The 19183-nt window shown below is 42.5% G+C and overlaps 1 protein-coding gene across 5 annotated transcripts in view; it reads left to right on the top strand.

Moving 5' to 3' along the window:
* Window positions 1-19183, top strand: part of NRXN3 (neurexin 3) — a 1648921-nt gene that overhangs the window by 385861 nt on the left and 1243877 nt on the right. For 4 of the 5 annotated variants that reach the window (XM_060097971.1, XM_060097970.1, XM_060097973.1 and 1 more), the window contains 2 exons: window positions 11000-11301; window positions 17015-17176. In XM_060097971.1, the coding sequence (XP_059953954.1) occupies window positions 11000-11301; window positions 17015-17176 (464 nt within the window). Of the gene's footprint in view, window positions 1-10999; window positions 11302-15151; window positions 15176-17014; window positions 17177-19183 lie in introns of those variants that run through there. The other variant, XM_060097974.1, reaches the window with a different exon arrangement.

Below are 19183 nucleotides of genomic sequence, written 5' to 3'. Positions count from 1 at the left end.
AGTGCTAACAAAGAAGGGCTGGGCTGCCTGCTGCCAGGGAAGGCCAGAGAGATGGGCACAGATTCAGGTTTCCCAGTGGGGATTTTCTTAAAGAACTGGGATGATTTTATTCTGCTGTTGGCAGGCTTGTGCAGAAGCTTGTCACAACCCCCCAGACCCCAGCCAGCCTTCTCCCGCTCTCAGCATTTGCTGTGGAGCTTTCACATGGCAGCAAACGCAGGTGTCTTCTCTTCCCTCACTTCCATCAGCATTTCTCCTCTTTTCCCCCGTGAAGCCAGGCTGAACTCTGGGATGCTGAGGTACTGAGCAGTGGGTCTCCAGAAGGAGTGGGGAAGGCAGGAGGAGAACTGGTTACTTTAGCGTCACTGTGATCAATTCAACTTCATTTCAATTCAATTCGGTCTTTATTTAACACATTTTGGGGTACGTGGGAGATTTTGAAAAGGTATGAAAAATTGCTGCTCACAAGATATGGTCAAGGAGTTGACATCTACACGTAAAATAACGAGAGAATTGTTCAAGATTTATTTGGTGATTAGATATTTTATCAGAATCATCTGCAGGGATTTAACTTTTAAAAATGAATGCTAAATTTCAAACATAAAAGAGTATAAACCTGTAGTAGAGGATATTGTAAACATTGGCTTAGTCATTGCCCATATTGAACAGATCTCAATGTTTTGCCATTTTTGCCTTATATCCTTTTATAAAGACTTAGTCTTGTTTGACTATCTCCCTGGTTCCATTTCTTCTCTCCCTCCCCAGAAGTAAACACTACCTGAAATTTATGGGTAGATTTTTTTTTCCATTCTTGTTACATACGAATAGCACTGTAATATATAATGGTTAGTGATCATTATGTGTGTGTGTGTGTGTGTGTGTGTATGTATAAATTAGTGGAGGTAAAGTTTATTAGCTACCCACAGTTTATACTCATTATTCTCTGTATATTCTGGGCTGAATGAAGGAAATATTTGGCAAAAATCTTTAACACCTAATATGTCCCTGTTGATCACCCAAATGAAGCTTGGCAGTCTCTCAATATGCTTCCCTCTTTTTGGACCAGGAAGCATTTGAGCTCCAGAAATGTCTGTAGGAAGTTTCACATAACACCAAATAATCTTGTTTTCTTTGGATACTTAAAGGTGGAGAGTTTCACAAGCAGGATGATTGAGATGTAGATTTATTGAGGTAAGAGGTATATTAGGTCATCTTCCAAGGTCTCTTCTGATGCTACAGTGATGATTAGTTATGAAGGAGTTTTTACTTGTTTTCATCTCAGGTGAAAAGAGAAATTTTATGGAAATAAATATTTTAAAAGTCCATATGGGTTTAAAAATCTATGTATTGCTTCTAAATATCTTAATATCTGTTCGAGTTTTACCAAATTCTATGCACCTTTTAGGACATTTATATTCCTTTCTGAACAGTATGTGTGAATACAGTGAGTATTTAATTTAGGTAGTAATTAGGGTCAGTATATGTGCCACTGTAAAAAAAAAATCGTTTCAGATGATCTACTTCCTGCTCCAGGATCACTGTAGATATATTTCATTATTAATTTTGTTTTTATCAAAATCGCAGCCTTCTCCTCTCCTCTTCTGCTGTGTGTTCCTAGTGAACTTTTTGTCCTCACCAACTCTGTAGAATATAGTCTCACAGTGAGCCATTAGGTACTCCAGTACAATTGCCTTTGTTGTTTTGTAACTGTGATAAAAGATGCTGGTTGAAGAAAAATCAACATGCAGGTTATTCTTTTTGGACTGGGCCACAGGTGAAAGGTTATATAGGTTTGTGGATGTGTGTATTTTCTACAATTTTTTATTCAAAAACATCAAAACTCAATCTAAAACTTACCTTCAGGAAGGCGACCCTGGTTAAATTTTCACCATTCTAGTCATCCATAGCCTTGGCGTAACTTCAAGAAATGTGTTTTAGTAACACTGTGGCACAAAGCTGGCTTTAAACTTATTGATATAATTGATATATTTACTTATAATTGACCTCATGTAGTTTCAGATACGCCTGTTGTCTTCCCAATCAGAGTGAAAGCAGTCCAAGGACCGGTTGTCTGAGGTGACAACTGACAACCCTATGTTCTGAATTAATGGAGGAACAGACACAAGACTCAAACTGGCAGTCAGATTAAGGATCCAGATATCAGTTCTGTTGCTGGTAGAGCTGCGTTAGAGAATGTGGCTTTGATCTGCAGTCCTACTGGGCTTCCTAGTAATTTTCCCCCTGAATTAACCTCAGCCACACAGCCATAGGCAGAAGAGCTAGAAAACCAAAGGCCTTGTTATGTAGGGGCAGAGTCTACTCTGATAGGTTTCACTGCATGGAGGAGCCTATAGGAGAACTCACAATCCTTGTAGGAAGGGCAGAGCTGAAGGGAAGAGAAAGGCAAGTCATATGGAAACAGTGATTACCTAAATAAGAATTGTGGACCTCTGCGTGTCAGACCCTTATTATATCACCAAGGAGGTGAATTACTTCTTTTATTGGAGCGGGTGAATGAGTAAATGAGAGGAGGTCAAAGTGTTACTTCAAATGACCCCCTTCTGGAGGGTGGGGAGGAAATGCTTTCCTGAAGTCGCGGATACAGGGAAATGGAATTCCCTCTACAGGATAAGAGGGCAGCATTTGTGTTTAATGATTTTCTGATTGACTGACCCACAATTAAAATGAGAAGCCGATAGTAAAAGAAGCATAATTACAGTTTGACTCATATAGATTTGGTGGTTATGGGAAACAAAATGTACAACATATTGCATAAATTATTATAAGTGGGCAGGCAGGCAGATGTAGCACAGTTGCCTCAGGCCAGGGTTTCTTAGCAATCTCCATTCCACCTTGGAGATGTCCCCTGGATTCCTCTTTACCTCTCTAGCCATTAGTCCACCCACTGGACCCCTGCTACAATACAAGTATAATTGTGCCACTCACAAGCTGAAGTTCTCCTATGCTGGTTCTCCATCCCCAGAGCACCAAGAATATGACGCATAAGACCCCAACCTGCATCTTGAGTCTCACACGCCTGCTACTTTAGCCACATTGTATTTCTCACCATCCCCTGGACACCCCGTGCTTTTCTAATGATCACACCAGTGAATACATTGTTTATTTTAACTAGAACTTCATCCGTCGTTTTGTATGGTGAAGTCTTACTCATACTTCAAGACCCAGATTAAGTTTGACCTCCTGTATGGAGCCTTCCCTAACACCCAGGGTCAGTTATTCCTTCTTCTGTGTGCCCGTATCACCTATGAGACATTTACTGCACTGGTAATCACTTGCTTATATGTGCATTCTCAACAACAACAGCAACAGCTAACACGTCTGTGGCTGGGAACTGGGCCAGGAACTTTATCTGATTCATGTCTCACAGTGACTCTATGAAATATGTACTATGGTTATGCTCATTCTATAGATTAGGAAACTAGCTATTAGAGAAGTTAAGTAATAAGCTAAGGTTCCATAGAGTTAGGTAAGTTCCAGAGCCGGATATCAAACCTAGGTCTGTCCAATTCAAAGCCTTATTATTAAATTCCATGTAATCAAGTCCACATTTCCACTACACTCTGAGCTACAGGAGGATGTCCTGTTTAATGTGAGTCCATGTCAGGATTTGGCACTTAGTAAACATTCGAGTTTTTTTAGATTTATAATTTCTCTTCTTCAGTAAGATGTCGGCTAATTATTCCTGCTCACCATGTTCCTGGGTGGTTCAAGTGCATTCAATACTGGACACATCACCTGGTGCATAGTAGGCACCTGGAAATACTTATTCCTTAAATGAATGAACAGAAAATTTAACTTTTATTGTAATACAATTGAGAGCAATGCAGTCTTTTTTTTTTTTTTTTTTTTTTTTTTTTTTTTTGCGGTATGCGGGCCTCTCACTGTTGTGGCCTCCCCCGCTGCGGAGCACAGGCTCCGGACGCGCAGGCTCCGGACGCGCAGGCTCAGCGGCCATGGCTCACGGGCCCAGCCGCTCCGCGGCATATGGGATCCTCCCAGACCGGGGCACGAACCCGCATCCCCTGCATCGGCAGGCGGACTCTCAACCACTTGCGCCACCAGGGAGGCCCAGCAATGCAGTCTTTAGGATACCATTAGCTTTCTAGTGATTTCAGTGAAGCATGATTTTCTAGGCCATTCTTTTGTGGACTCGAGGCAGCTTCCCTCGCCAGGATGCTGGCTGTTTTTTTTTCCAAGTGACAACTTGATTTACTATTTTCTTTCTCATCGCTTTCAAGAAGCATCTGCCGGCTAGTGAGTGACCAAGGCAGCGTGGAAAAGTCCATTTATTTCTCTGCTGCATCTTTCCTACAGAGTCTGAGGATAAGGGTTGGAAATGGCCTTAGGAGGTCAGATTTCCTGTGTGTTTTCTTTTGTAGTGCAGGATTGCTCATAACGACACAATTTGCTGTCTGCTGGTACACTCTGCTTTTAAAATACCTGTATGATGGGATGTGGCATGTAAAGGTTCATTGTTTCTCCTTGGGGGATGGCTCTGCAGTTTGATCTATTCAAATGCTTTGTTTGGCCCTAAAATACATTGTAAGGGAAATGGGACAGGAAGAAGCAAGAGTGTAGTCACTTGTGCAGTCTTCTTCCTTTTTTACTCAGTGTGTTCCTTCCCTAATTCTAGCAGGAAATGTCCTTAGATGAGGTATAATAGAGTTCCCTGTAGTAAAAAGATTTCTGTTTTTCCCTCATTTTTGCAAATACGATCATCTCACAGCTCAACAGCTAACTTGGGTGTCTTGTCTACCCATAGCTTGTAAGAAGACTTTAGAGGTGGAAATTGTTGTTCTGGATGTTGCCTTCTTAGCAGGTTGCATGGAAAGAAAGCAGAATTGTGCAAGAACAAACTCACATTTGCCTTAACTTGTTCCTTTGCCAGCAAACGACCCAAATTGGTGTTGTAGCTCAAGGCGACTTTCAGAATTGAGTGGATATGTAGTCCCTGTAGTAATGTGTAGAACAACTGTGGAATGGTGGCCTTCTCAAAAAGTTTATTTCTGCTTTGTGTACCCCTTGCTTGGGCTTGTGCTTCTTCCATCATCATCATGGCTTCTTTGCCTGCGTAGAATTGGGTGATATGTTAGTTTACAACTTAAGAACCTGAAACCTCACATTGCAGCTGCACCAACGGAGGAGGGACAGTGCTGTCCCTGCTGAATTTGTGGATCAGAGGAAGGGAGTCAGCGGGCCAGCCCCAGGACTGTAGGACATCCCTTTGTCTGGCAGGGAAGGCAACAGTAGCTCGTGTTTTTGTGCCTCATTAGCTCCAGGGTGGGCCGGCCAGGATGGCCAGCCAGGGTTACCTTTGCATTGGTGCAGACTAAAGTACCGTGCTGCTGCGGAGGCCAGTTGAAGGACAAATGATTCAAAGATGAGAACGGTTTTGCCTCTGTCTCTGGGGCGTGTCCTCAGAAGCTGGCTCACCTTCCCTTTCTGGAGAACAGCAGGTGTTCTGCTCAGGACCAGTGCCTGCAGCTGCTCCAGAGGGGTTGGCATTTTCATAGGCTTTGCTAAGCGGTACCTAAAAATTCCATTTCTCGGGCTCTCTGTCTGATGACGGTGAAGAGTGTGATCTCAGTTTGACTTTTTCCACCCTGCTACTAGGGAATTTTGGAAGAGAGCCAGCCCCGCTCCCTGATCCCCCAGTGTGGGCGCCTGTTGCCTGAGTGGTCTCTTACCTGTCATTGTTCAGTGGTTTCTCCATTGTGTGTGTGTGTGTGTGTGTGTGTGTGTGTGTTACGCAGGCCTCTCACTGTTGTGGCCTTTCCTGTTACGGAGCACAGGCTCCGGACACGCAGGCTCAGCGGCCATGGCTCACGGGCCCAGCTGCTCCATGGCATGTGGGATCTTCCCAGACCGGGGCACGAACCCGTGTCCCCTGCATCGGCAGGCGGACTCTCAACTACTGCGCCACAAAGGAAGCCCGGTTTCTCCTTTTGACACATGGAACTTCATGCAGTTGCAGGATGTCAGATACAGGGTCCTAGATACCTATTCCCTGAGAATTTGAGTTCCTGGCGAGGTGGTGTGATGTGGTGGCAAAAGCAGTGGACTGAGAATCAGTGGGCTAAGGGTTTGGAACTGGCCTAAATGCCAAGCGCCTTGGATGCCCTATGTAAATGTGTGCCCCCTCTTCCTTACATTAATATAATCATAGCAAAGTGACCTCACAGCATGTTGAGGGAATACAAACAACAATTAAGAAAGCATTTGAGCATTTGGAAATATATGATATTTTAAAAACTGTGAATAGAATCCTTCTTTACCCATTCCTGACCTGTTCTCACCTGAGCCTTTTCATGCCTAGTGCTGTGTCCTTGTCCTCAGTTTTTACCTCTGGCCCTTGGTTTTCCTTGGCTGCATTTGGATCTTAAGTATCCTATGGTCTCTGGTTTTCCAGAATGTCTGCCTCTCAGTTCCTTAGCTTGTCTCTTCTAGGAACTTTTGCTTCCATTCTTGCCCAAGGAAATGCACATCTCACTGGGTTATATCAACATTCAGGTTGAAACAGTTTCAGGCACCCCCTGGAAAAGTGGTTCATCTGTGTTCTCTTCTTTTAACTGGGCTCTCTGCCTTCAGCTCTCATTTCTTTCCAGTTCACTCTCAACCCAGCAGAAGTTGGGCTGCATGATCTTGTACTTTAAAAATACAAATCTGACCCTCCATCTTCTCAGTAAAATTATGCAGTCATTCCTCAGAACCTTCAGAGTAAGGTCCAAATTTCTTGATCTCATAGCCTAAGACACCAAGCTATCAGGAACCACAGGCCCAATTCAACAGTGATATGCATTTCTTCATACTTCTTAGGTTGTATAGTAATAAAAAAATGACACAGAATATTTTACTCTGTTTTGGAATTTCTCAGAGAAATAGAATTATTACATAAATCAGTAGTTGGGTGTTTTTTGGGAGAGAGTGGAAAATAGGACTGAGTAAGTGCTTGTTAATGCGATGTATGTATCAGTACTTGGATTAACAAGCCATTTGAAAGACCAGTGCTTTATATGTCTTATACAAACGGATTCAAAACCTTGAGTTATACTTCTCTCGATTGCATCTAGTGTTTAATCAATTGGACACTTACAAATAATGGGTAAACGGTTTGTTTTCATAGAGGGTTGAGCTCTGCTTTTCATGCCATGAGAGTAACATTTTTATTTTAACACTTATGCAATTGATTGTAAACTTTGGGGTGATATAATCTAAATGAATCTATAAACAGTCCATTAGCCATGTCAGTGCCTACCCTCTTGCCAAGCTGTAGCGTTATGCTAAGCTGTTGTGTGTTACTGTGTTACATAATCCCCTGCATTCATTTTCTCTACCTATTTAGCCCGAATACATACAGGTGACTGAATTGTCTCTTCAACCTCCTTCTCAGTGTAAACACTCAGTATAGAAAACAGATTGGGGGCAGTCTTACATTTTTCTAATGGAGAGTTTGGAGAATTGAATGGGCTTAGAAATGTGTTTGTCACTATTTGGTTTTGCACCTTTTAGTTATGTTCACTATCAACTTGGTATGGTTTTCAAGGTGATAAGAAAATGCTCGAGCTTTAGCCACTGGAAGGAAATTAAGACAGATTGGGATCTTAGAAAAATGTCAGTTGTGAGAGTATACAAAGGAAGAATTTCTTCAAGGTCCTCTCTCTTTCTTCTTGTAAGCCCCTTATTTGCTCTTTTAAAGACTGGGTCATGCACTGCCAATGCCTCTCCTTCCTGTAACAATCAGGAGAAGAGTATCCCATGAATTAAAAATGATATGATTTTGCTTATCTAGAATACGATTCAGAGAGTAGCTTTTGATGGTCTATTGTTTGTTGACATGTGAAGGAGACAGCCAGCATCTGGGGTGATGCTATTCTGGTGTTTTTCTCCAGCCCAGGGAAAGGGTAAACTGGGAAAATTCATCACTGAATGAAGAGATTGGGAAGGTTGTGAACTTTTGCAGCAGTTTTCATTAGATATTTGCAAAGGAATGTACTCTCAAGGCTACATAAAATCTTCATTGATGAATTTGCATGGATATTAGCATAAATATGCATGTGGTTTACATAAACTTTTTTCCTCACATTGGTTTTATTTCTTATTTATTTACTGTGATAGCCTCTTCTCTTAATGATGTCATTTTTCTTCTATGGCCTTCCACATAAAACGAGTTCTTTTATTTTAAACACACTGATTCCGGGGGGTGGGGATGCAGAGAAGGGAAACATTTCTTTTGGTGAGTGTGATTTACCTGGGGTAGGAGGAATAGGTCTCTGGCTCAGTTTATTCAAGGTTTTTGATGGTTTGTAAGTCAATACATGGTTCAGTGGAATCATTCATGCCCTTTGAGAAGCAGAGTAGGAGCATGTGCTATATCCAGAATGACGGGCAAAAGGAAAGGTAACTGATATTTAGAGAAAAGTCCAGAGGCAGTAGAAGTCCAGAGTAGAACTAACTGTCTGGTCTTGGGCAACTCACCTATTCCTAGTCATCAGTTTCTTCCTTAATAAAATAAGGGTGTTAAATCAGGCAATCTCTAAAATCCTTTACAGCTCTAAAATGTATTATTTTGATAGACTCCTTAGTCTAATTATATAAAAAATATTAAGTACCACATAGCACATTAAATAGTATCCTAGTGCCTTGCTGTTTTGTGTTAGGCCCTTCCCCCTTTGAAGGGTACTCAGTGATTAATTGAGGCTTCTCTTTAGAGGCACTCCTTTCCTTGCTCATTTATCTCAGTTCACTGGGCACACAAAGTATAACTTAAATGTTTATAGAAGACTCCCACTAATATACCACGTGGGGTGCCAAGGACAGGCGTAGTAGTTGGCTGTGTGTACATTTGCTTTGTTAGGAAAAGAGCTTAGCGGTGATAACTGAATTTGCTTTGCTTTGCTATCTTCTGCTCTAAATCAGGGTTACGTCCAGTCTACTGAACAAGAGCCTGTCCAGTTGAATTTTAACAAAACCGTTTCTTTAGAAATGAGAGATCGTGAAAATAGGGCAGTAGGGGATTGCATGGATGGACCCGTTTCAAACATACGGATAGTGCCAAGTTTCTGCTCTGTGATTTTGGGGGAACTAATTTTGGTAAAATGCATCTGGCATGGGTTATGTGCTGAGTAGTACTTGCTACTTATATGTGTAAACAACACTGGTCCCCTAGAGGTGGACAGGTCCCTTTTGCTTATACCAGTATGTGTGCAAACAGAAATGTGTAGATGTACACACATCCTTGAGGCCCTCTGGAAGATATAGGACACACTTAATCTCTTCTAACTCTCTGGAGTGTGATGTTAAGGCTCATGTTTTAATGATGTGATGCTACAATGAATTCAACAGTATGTATTGGGTGGTCATCTCTTCACATTGTAAGTCTGACTCCTTTACCTCATGATCAGAAAATACTTATTTGATTTTATTTAGGGAACTTACCAAGGGCTATGATGGTCAATAAGTATATGAATTAATCTAGACAAGCTTTGGTGACTAAGGCGGATGTGTAGGTTTAGAAGGGAAAATAGAGTCCCCTCAACCTTACTTTGCAGACCCTGCCACCCCTCTTTAAAGGGAAGCTGCATATCTAAACTTGTATTGTCACCCATTTCTTTTCATTAAGGAGGTGCTTTTGACCAGTGCTGATATGAAGTAGGCCACTCTCTAAATGAGGCTGCCTGACAAGAGGACAAATGGAGGTGTACATGCTGAGTGTCAGCATTATAACTCAAATCAACAAATAATAAAATAAAATACATTCTATTCTCTTAACCTTGAAAAATAGACCTTTGACACTACCTGGTTAAGTCAGGTTCACATTTAGAGTTTTTGGATTCCTAGGAGTTCTGCATTGGGAAATACCAACACAGGGAGAGCCAGCCCTTCTGGTCCTCAGCCTGTGGCCTTTCCCCTTCCTCTGCCCACATTCAGCTCCATCCTATATCACAGAGGTCTGGTATAAATGCACGTGGATGCCTCGACCCACATGGCAAAGCTCTGTCCAAACCTGTGCAAACAGTCCCCCAGGACTAGCCCTCAGACCTTGAGGTATGCACACTGATAGCATGATTTGCCTTCAGAAAATGGATCCAGGAAGGAGGACTGCACAACCCCTGGAAACAGACTTGGGGCTCTTTGGGTAGGGAATTACAGGACCCCAGGGTCTCAAATATGGTCTTGAAAGAGAGTATGAACCCCAGTGGAATGCCATGTTGGCTCTGTGGACCCCTGGTCCTATGGAGAGAGATGTTCCGTAGGATGGTCAGACCAGGCCATCTCAAACAGGAGACCTCTAGGGCAGAGGTCCCTTTGACTCTAAGGGAAGTATTGCTGTCTTATCAAAACATATTACCAAATTCTGTTCTGTTCCCTTTTCCTCATCTGCTCAATCATTTCCTCAGGTCCAACCTCCTATTTAAAAACCCAGTCACGTTCCACTGGGCACAGGACTCTACCATGGAAACCAAAGTTAGCTGGGTTATTGATGGATGGAAATTAGAGCCAAATCTTTCAGGCTAATTGATTTTTAGTTATTGTTCAATAAAAGGTACCTACAGCTAAAGAACCCTTCATCAGAACAGTTAATTATCCATTCTAAACCAGCTCTTCTACAAGCATTTAAAAGCCAATATTGATGCAAAAGCAAGTAAACCTCACTTTACCATTTTGCATGAAATTTCCCTTTAGGTTTTTCTCTGAGAAAATTTGAAGGAAAGGTAGCAAGCTTTCTGCACCATCGTCTTAGTCTTCTACCCCTGTGTGGACATATAACTTCTCTGCAGTTACCTTCTCTGCTAGTTTCCCTGGTACTTAGATATGAGTCTTGTGGAAGAGTTGGAGGGGGTGTTGTGCTGGTATCAGGCCTCTGGCAGGGACACTGCCCTGTGTGTGTGTGTGTGTGTGTGTGTTCTCTTTGGTATTTGCATAGACCTGGCTCATGCCCATCAATTGTTGACTGCTTTCCCCTTTTCTTTCTCTGTAGCTCGAGAGGAGAATGTGGCCACTTTCCGAGGCTCAGAGTACCTGTGCTACGACCTGTCTCAGAACCCAATCCAGAGCAGCAGTGATGAAATCACCCTGTCCTTTAAGACCTGGCAGCGGAACGGGCTCATCCTGCACACGGGCAAGTCGGCTGACTATGTCAACCTGGCTCTGAAGGATGGCGCAGTCTCCTTGGTCATTAACCTGGGGTCTGGGGCCTTTGAGGCCATTGTGGAGCCAGTGAATGGAAAATTCAATGACAACGCCTGGCATGATGTCAAAGTGACACGCAACCTCCGGCAGGTAATGGCTGAGGGGAGAGAGTGCCCAGAGGCTCCTCTTAGGTGGCTGGGGAGGAAGTTTGTGAAGTAGGTGGTGGATTAGGTTAAATGGAGAGGGGTAGAGATACCTATGGGTTTGGATTTGTCAAAGTCAAACTTTCTCCCAGCCTTTACAATTTCACAAGGATAATTATTAAAATATGTTTCTTCTCTTACTTCAATTTTCCATTTGTGCTTGTTATTTAAGAAAAAATTCAGTTGTACAGATAAAAGTTATAAATACTTTCCTTTTGTTTTGCTTTCCTTTTTATCATTTTCTTGATTACCTTTGAATATTGTATTATTGTTAAATCATTTAGGGAGAGTGTTTTGTTTCTGCAGCTTGGTAGATTTTTCTCATTCTTTGAATATATGTTTTTCTTTTAATTAAGTTAGCCATTGCCATGATGCCATAATTTTAATTCCTCCAGAAGAAGTCTTTCTTTTTCTCTTCCTTTTAATTTACCAACCCTTCGTCCACTTTTATTCTTTCTGTTGGGTTGTTGTGGTAACCTCTAGCCTTGGAGTGAATCAACTGGGATCTTTCTGAATTCCTTTGTTTCTCTGTTCCTTGGTGTTGTGGTATACTTTATTGCCCCTGTCTCTACCTCTGACACTCTTCAGTTGACTAGGAGGCCTGGAAAGTGGAAGGACCCACATAAAAAAGTCAACTTTGGAGCAGCCTTTCCTGGTTCTGTACGTGCTTGAGAACTCCCATCGCTTGCTGACTCTAAGCAGGCAACTCCGTCAGGTGACAACACTCTCAGAAAGCCTTATAGCCCAGTGAAGTTGTTTTCCGTTTCATAACTAACAATAATGATAACAATAACAACAATAATAATACCTCACCAGCCCACATCAGGAAAAAATTAAAAACACTTCCTGTAAAAGTCAAGGTCTGTTCTGAGACTGCCTTTTCCAGGTTCTGTTTTCACTTGGTTTTTCTACTTGTGAATTTGTCATTAAACCCAGTTGGACAGCATTCATCCTTTATTAAATCAGAAAGCATTATGTAAATTTCCAGAAGGTGCTTATCAAATTTTCTTCTGCAGTGTGATTGATTTAATGCCTTCTAATGTAAACATGAAAGCATGAGAACTGACAGGTGTTTGCCTATGTTTTCTGTTTGATAAAAGTGTAACTCCTTAATAATGCTCAGTAAATGGAGAAGGCCCCTCCACATTGGAGACACAAAATATTCGAAATACCCATTTCCACACTTAAGCATGTCAGGGAAGCCCCATGGTCGGAGATGCTATTCTATCTGTGATGAAGTTGCCAAATCCTAAGAGTTAGAATCCCCCGTCATCTTCAGACACATAGGTTGAACATTTTTGAATCACCATTCTGTGTTTTTCCTGCAAGGCCAAAGAATCCTGTTGCTGATGTTTCCTTTCATCATTCCCCACCTGTACTTACAGGAGAGTCCCCCTCAGCTGCCAAGAGAGCCCACATCAAATTTTCATTTGCTAACATATAAGGGCTTGAAAGGTTTGAGTAGCAGAGACTAGACCAAAAAGGAGAATATGACCTTTTGTCGGTTTTGACTGGCAGTTGCACAGTAATACCCTTCTGGCATTAGTCAGTTAAGGGGGGATTTTCATATACTGGGGAGCGGAATCAGGTTGTGGTTCTCACCAGCCAATCTGTTTCTCTCTCTCTCTCTCTCCCACCCCACATGCTTCTTTGCCATTCTAGAATGATTCCAATTAGCCGGAAAAGGCTCACTTTCATTTCCACTAAAAACGCTTTTCTAAAATAGAATTGGGCCCTAATTCAGTCCTTTACACTGAAATGGGGACGAACCAAACTGTAATTCAGATATTGGTTGTGCTGAGTTAGTCTGAACAAGCAGAGGAAGGCAACACTATAGGGTTTCTCTTCCAAGTTCTAAGACCCGACTCCTCTCTGTGCCTTTGGACAAAGCATTTAACCTTTCCACACCACAGTTTCCATTTGTGAGATGGTGATTACAATCCTCCACGTGTGGTGGCTAAATATGCAAAGCACCTTATGTTCCAGAAGGATTATGAGCTCATCCATGGTCTGGGTGCTAGACTCGCTGGGACATGCACATGATTTACATGCTGAGTATTCTTTCAAAGGTGACTGACTGCCTCTGTCTGTCCCCATGGATGCAGCTAAGTAGAGCTCTTAAGACAAGGCTACTGAGGCCCTAGGGTGTTGGGGGCATTTCTCAACAGAAGGAGTATGAATCTTTTAGAGAAAGTGCACCTAAAATTGGACCTCATCGGAATCTGCACTGAATTTTGCATCCAAATGCAATTTATTGAAAGAGGAAAAAATCTCAGAAAAGCAGAGTTGATTTTGCAAATACAATCCTTTCAACCCTGAATCAGCTAAGATTATTATTTTTCCCATTAAAAGTACATTTGTAACATTTTTTTGAGTTCCCTAGGATACATTTGAAGGGGTGGGAAGCCCCTGTCTATTTCAGTTAAACTGTAAATCACTTCATAAATATTTGACAATAAGCTGATGGCAGTCTCGCCTACTCTTCTGGTAAGGTTGAATGGCTTCTGTGGTAAAGATTCATCTGAGGAAAGCTTACTTGGAGTTTCCTTACCAAATGGAGCAGAACTTTCCCCCTTTGTTCCTTTTTAATAATCTGCTACGGTTCTGCTTTTGGGCCAAGTCAGGCCAAGGTCAGGTACTTTGTTGGGGGTTCTGATTAATGGAGGGAATGTGGATTATCTGTTCTAAATTATAACCAGGACCTGAGTCCAAGGTCATGGCCATCACAGGAAGTGCTTTACCTTTATATGCCACTTTAGTCAAACTGCAAACACAAAACTGGGGTTAACCATCTTCTAGCCTTCCAGCCTCCCAGCTCAGGGTGTGTTGGCAATTTAACGCTTGAAAACAGCGAAGAAAAGACTAATTGTAGGGCTTCTCTAATCATGTTTAACCTGCCAGTCCTCTCTGCTATCCATGCAAGAAATTGCTTAAAAGCTTGAAAAGCATTCTTAAAGAGGAATGAGGGGAGAGTGATTCTAACAGGAGACATTCTGGCAAAGTAAACAAAGTAACATTATTGGCTAGTGAAGGAGACTCCAACTCTTTAGATGTATTCTAACGACACAGTTATTTTAACCTGAGAGAACAGGAAAGAGGAGAAAGTTGCCCTCCTGCTGCACAAATCCACACAAAATCAAGGGGGTTGTGGATCTTTAAATTACCTGTGGAAACCCAGGGTAAACTACATATGTAGCCTTCCTATGCTAGATGTGACCTGTAAATGTTTTAAGATCTTTTTGTCCTAGGAGAAAATCATGATTTTCCATGCATGTAATCAGAGTCAGATGTGAAAAAACAATCCCCAAAGTATTGGTATTTCAGCTCTCTCTATTTATCTACGTGTGGACCGATAAACCTTGGGGGTCTTTTTTTTCAGGACAGGTGGATTGTGTTTGTGCTAGAGGGTGGGAAGGGAGCAGGGCGGTGTTCTTTCAGAACAGCTCCTGGAAAGTAAGTATGATGCTAATTCTGACTGGGGTGAGGTCTGGTCTGAGTGGAATTTGGGAGAAGAGGGGAGTTACAAAGACGAGGTGGACTGCAGCTCCTTTCCTGGCTGTGCCTCAGGTGCCAAGGTTTTCCATAGAGTCTTGGTCTCATTGTCTTCCCCCACTCTCTTTTTGTGTCGGGTGCCTTTTTTTTGGAAAACTAACACAAGATCATTCATGCAATGTGTCATTTTACTAACCGACTAATGTACTAACACCCTAACGACTCATCTTTGTTTTTAGTTTTTTTAATTAACAATCGTTCTGTTCACAATTTTTAATTTCCTTTCTTCCCCCTTTTCCGCAAAGCACTCAGGCATCGGACACGCTATGGTAAACAAACTACATTGTCTGGTAGATATCATTCTTATTGTCTCTTTTTTTGGGTTTGCCGTGTGTTGCCCCCCTTTTCCTCCCCAAACCCCCCGTTTATCCTCTTTAGAATTGTTTCTTCTTTTAAATTTTTTTGTTGAATTAAATACAAGCCTTTCTTTTTCTTTAAGAAGAAAATGGAAGGGGATGCACCTGTCCTGACACTATTTGGATGAGTTTGGTTGGGGCAGTTTTCCTTTTCTCTACTTTGTGATTTTTTTTTTCCTAAAGAAAAGTTTTTTTTAAAGAAATATTCTTTGTTGAGCTAAATTCGTTTTGTTTTGTTTTCTTATTTTGCAAGTTCCAAGTTACTGACTAGGGACAACAGAGATTTCTGTTGAGGACTTTCTTCTCTCCGTGTCTTCCTACCCCTCACTCGTCCTCCTTTCTTTTCCCCCTTCCCCACTCCCGAATCCCTTTTTTCTTTCCCTTTTGTGTGGCCACGGCTGCCACAGGTGATCTGGGGAGGAAAGTACTCGACTTCCTGTATTCTTCTTTTCCCTCCTTTCACCTTACTTCCCACCTTGGCCAAAGGGAGCTGTGCCAATTTGTGTTCTCCGTACAAACTCTGCATGGCATGTTCCTGTCTCGTGAACTTCCCCATGGGCATCAGAATCTGTTCCCTCGTTTTCCAACTCAGTACTAACAACCTACCAGTCATCAACCCCACTCCACGTTCTCCTCTCTCTCGTTTTTGTCTCCACGCTTCCTCATGCTCCTGTCACCCTTCATATATTTTGGGGTTGGGTTTGGACTTTTTCTTTTCTTTTTTCTTAGGAAGGGAGGTGGCAGGCAGGGGAAAGACTGCCCTTGAGTTTTGAGTGTGTTTTCTTCTTTTCACTCCCATCTTGTTTTTCAGTTGGTTTCGTGCATGTAAGTGTGAAGTGGATTTTGATTCTCTTCTTTAGGGCTCCTCACCCTTGTCCCACTTCCCTCCCTTTTATTCTCCTGCCTTCTCTCTGGGCTCCAGATGGTTTTCGCATGGGTGTGTCAGTGTATGGTGCGTGCACGCTTTGAGGCCCCATTTCTTCTCTGTGCCCTCTGCTCCTTTCATGGATGTTGGGTGTATGGGTGCTGTTGGTTTCCTGTGGGCATTGTTATTATTTTGGCCATTATGCCTCATCACTCCTTTCTTTTTGTTAGTGTTGCCTTTTTTGGTTTGGGTCCTTTCTTCTCTGGCTGGTGGTGATGGCAGACAAGGGAGGACAGGGGTTGGTGTCCTGGGTAGTCCGTGGCATGTATCACCCATGACTCATCGAAATCAAGACCCTTTTCCTTCCCTCCCTGAATGCATGTTTGTCAGCCTGATGTGAGCCCAAAAAGAAACAAATAAAAAAAGAAAAAGAAAAGAAAAAAGAAAAAAAACATCAACAACCAAAGACCAACCCCCCTAACAAACCCCATTGTCAAACATCTCCTTTGCTGTTTCTCACGACCACTATAAATTACAATCTTTCAAAAGTAAATGATCGTTTTACCAATGAACGGAGACGTCTGAGGATAGTTCCATTTTCTAGCCTGACTGAGTGAAGAAGGCAACAGGTAGAGCGAGTTGCTCAGCTTGGCAGTTCCGAAAAACTCCCCCAGGAGTCTGCAGGGAGACACTGGAGGCTTGGGCCACAGGGAGGCAGACCAGAAAATGGAACTTGGCTGCACATACCAAAATCAATCCAAATTAGAAAGAATACCTCACCCAAATCTTAATGAAAGTGATGCCACAGGTAGGGGAAGCCCCTGGATTTTGATAGGACTGTAAGGTCATTGTTGGGATTTTTTTTTGTCCCTATGTCCCTCCACCAGGTGACAATCTCTGTGGATGGCATCCTTACCACGACGGGCTACACTCAAGAGGACTACACCATGCTGGGCTCAGATGACTTCTTCTATGTGGGAGGAAGCCCGAGTACCGCTGACTTGCCAGGCTCACCCGTCAGCAACAACTTCATGGGCTGCCTTAGAGAGGTAAGTTTCACCCATTCCATTTAATGCACTGACTGTCTAAGAACAAATGAAATTTTCAGTTCAGTGACTGGATCTGTCCTCTGATCTATTCTATGAGGTCATAGGTTGTAGCAGAAAAGACTCTGGACTTAAAAGTAGAGGCCCTAGGTTTTAATCCCAGTTTAAGCTGGTTGCAGGACCTTGGGTTCTCCACTTAAGTACCCTGTGGTTCTGTTTCCTCATCTAACTGATGAGGAACCTGATCCCACAGGTAGCTGTGCTTTATAAATTAAATGAAATAACTCAGATGAAAGGACTTTAAAATCACAAGGAACTAGGCCTGTGTGAAGTTTGAGTTTGTATTTTTGACTTGGCAAGTAGGGAAGCCTTAGCTAAAAGTGGCTCAATTTGTGGTTGTGTGTCTTGTCTAAAACATAACATATGTATTGTTTTACCTTTGCTAAGCTTGGTGTTCCCAAGAGTCTCATTATTCGAGGTGAAGGAAAATTCTCAGAATATAATATTAAGGCCCAGAAGACTTGTTTTTCCTTTTTTTTTTCCTCCCTGAGAACTAGCAGCTCTGAGAAAGCAGTGGGGCTTTACCATTACTCGTTTATTACTGCTGTAGCTAATGTGTTGAGACCTCTGTCTGAGAGCAAAGGAGCTTCAGTCAAGTGTAAGTTCAATCTCTAAGGTCAATTGTTGAGGCAAAAAGAATCAGACTTGATTTGCTGGAGTTCTTTTAGCACACAGTGTCATCAGAGCAGTGCACTGCACTTTTTTGTTTAATCTAAACTAAGCTTGATTGCCTAAGATAACTATACCATTTCCCTGTGGAAGTTCCTTGAGAAGCTAACAGTGTTCTTTCTTGTAGATAAAGATCCCTTGTGACATGTTATGAGCCTCCTCTCAGGGCACATGTTTTATTCTTATTATGGTTATTTGAAATTTGTTGCACATCAGTTACATATGAGATGGCATCACATGTGCATTCACTCACGCCACTCGGCTGTGAGCTGTGTCTAGACAGGAGTTGCGTCTGTTATACCTGGCATAGAGCAGGTGCATAATAATTATTTATTGAATGGAGACATTTATCAGATAATCATTGGGTACCTTTTTTGTGCTGTAACTAACTAACTAATGGCTCTTTGCAAACCACGGTCTCCGTGTTTGAAGACTTTGTAATCTGGGAAGAGAGATGAAATCTGTAAAGGAAAAATTATAGCTCAGGGCACTATGTGTTCAGTGCCACAGATGAAGTGATCTAATTGAGCTGAGAAAACAGATACATTTTAGGTGGGAGTCGGCATTGGAGAAGAATTAATATTTGAGCTGGGCCTTGCTGCAATAAACCATGTGTGCATTGAGAGAAAGGGGGAGGAAGGAGAGACGACAAAGGAGGGAAAAATCCAATTACAGCTTTGTATTGTTCTTGTTCTGAAGGAAAAATGACAGGAGAAAAGTCTTAGAGAGTTTTCCTCTCTCTGCTGGACATTACCTAGGCTTCTGCTGGCTACAGGGACTCCCCAGGTCATTCCTGATGGAATTGCTGTAGACATAGCACACTTCTTCCCTGGGATTTACTCCTATTTGAATAGAATAACGGTGTAAACTACTCTGTCTAATGAACCCTGAAAGATTCTTAAACACCGTTAAATCGCACTCCATTGGAATTGCACTCTCATGCGGTACGCAGGCCTCTCACTGCTGTGGCCTCTCCCGTTGCGGAGCACACGCTCCGGACGCACAGGCTCAGTGGCCATGGCTCACAGGCCTAGCCGCTCCGCAGCATGTGGGATCTTCCGGGACCAGGGCACGAACCTGTGTCCCCTGCATCAGCAGGCGGACTCTTAACCACTGCGCCACCAGGGAAGCCCAGATAGGGGCATTCTTGGTCCACATTTGTAGCTCAGGAATTAATTAGACATTGATTGCTGTGGAGAGCTCGTCCATTTTTGTCATGAAACAGCCCTGAGCCTGGAGTTTCTCCTGGACTGGGTCTAGGGGTGGCCTCTAGAACTAATT

Source organism: Mesoplodon densirostris, chromosome 4 (assembly GCF_025265405.1).
Source record: "Mesoplodon densirostris isolate mMesDen1 chromosome 4, mMesDen1 primary haplotype, whole genome shotgun sequence".
In the NCBI taxonomy this organism is placed as follows: Eukaryota; Metazoa; Chordata; class Mammalia; order Artiodactyla; family Ziphiidae; genus Mesoplodon; species Mesoplodon densirostris.
Note: the sequence above shows the minus strand (reverse complement) of the source record. Positions and strands in the feature narration are given on the sequence as shown.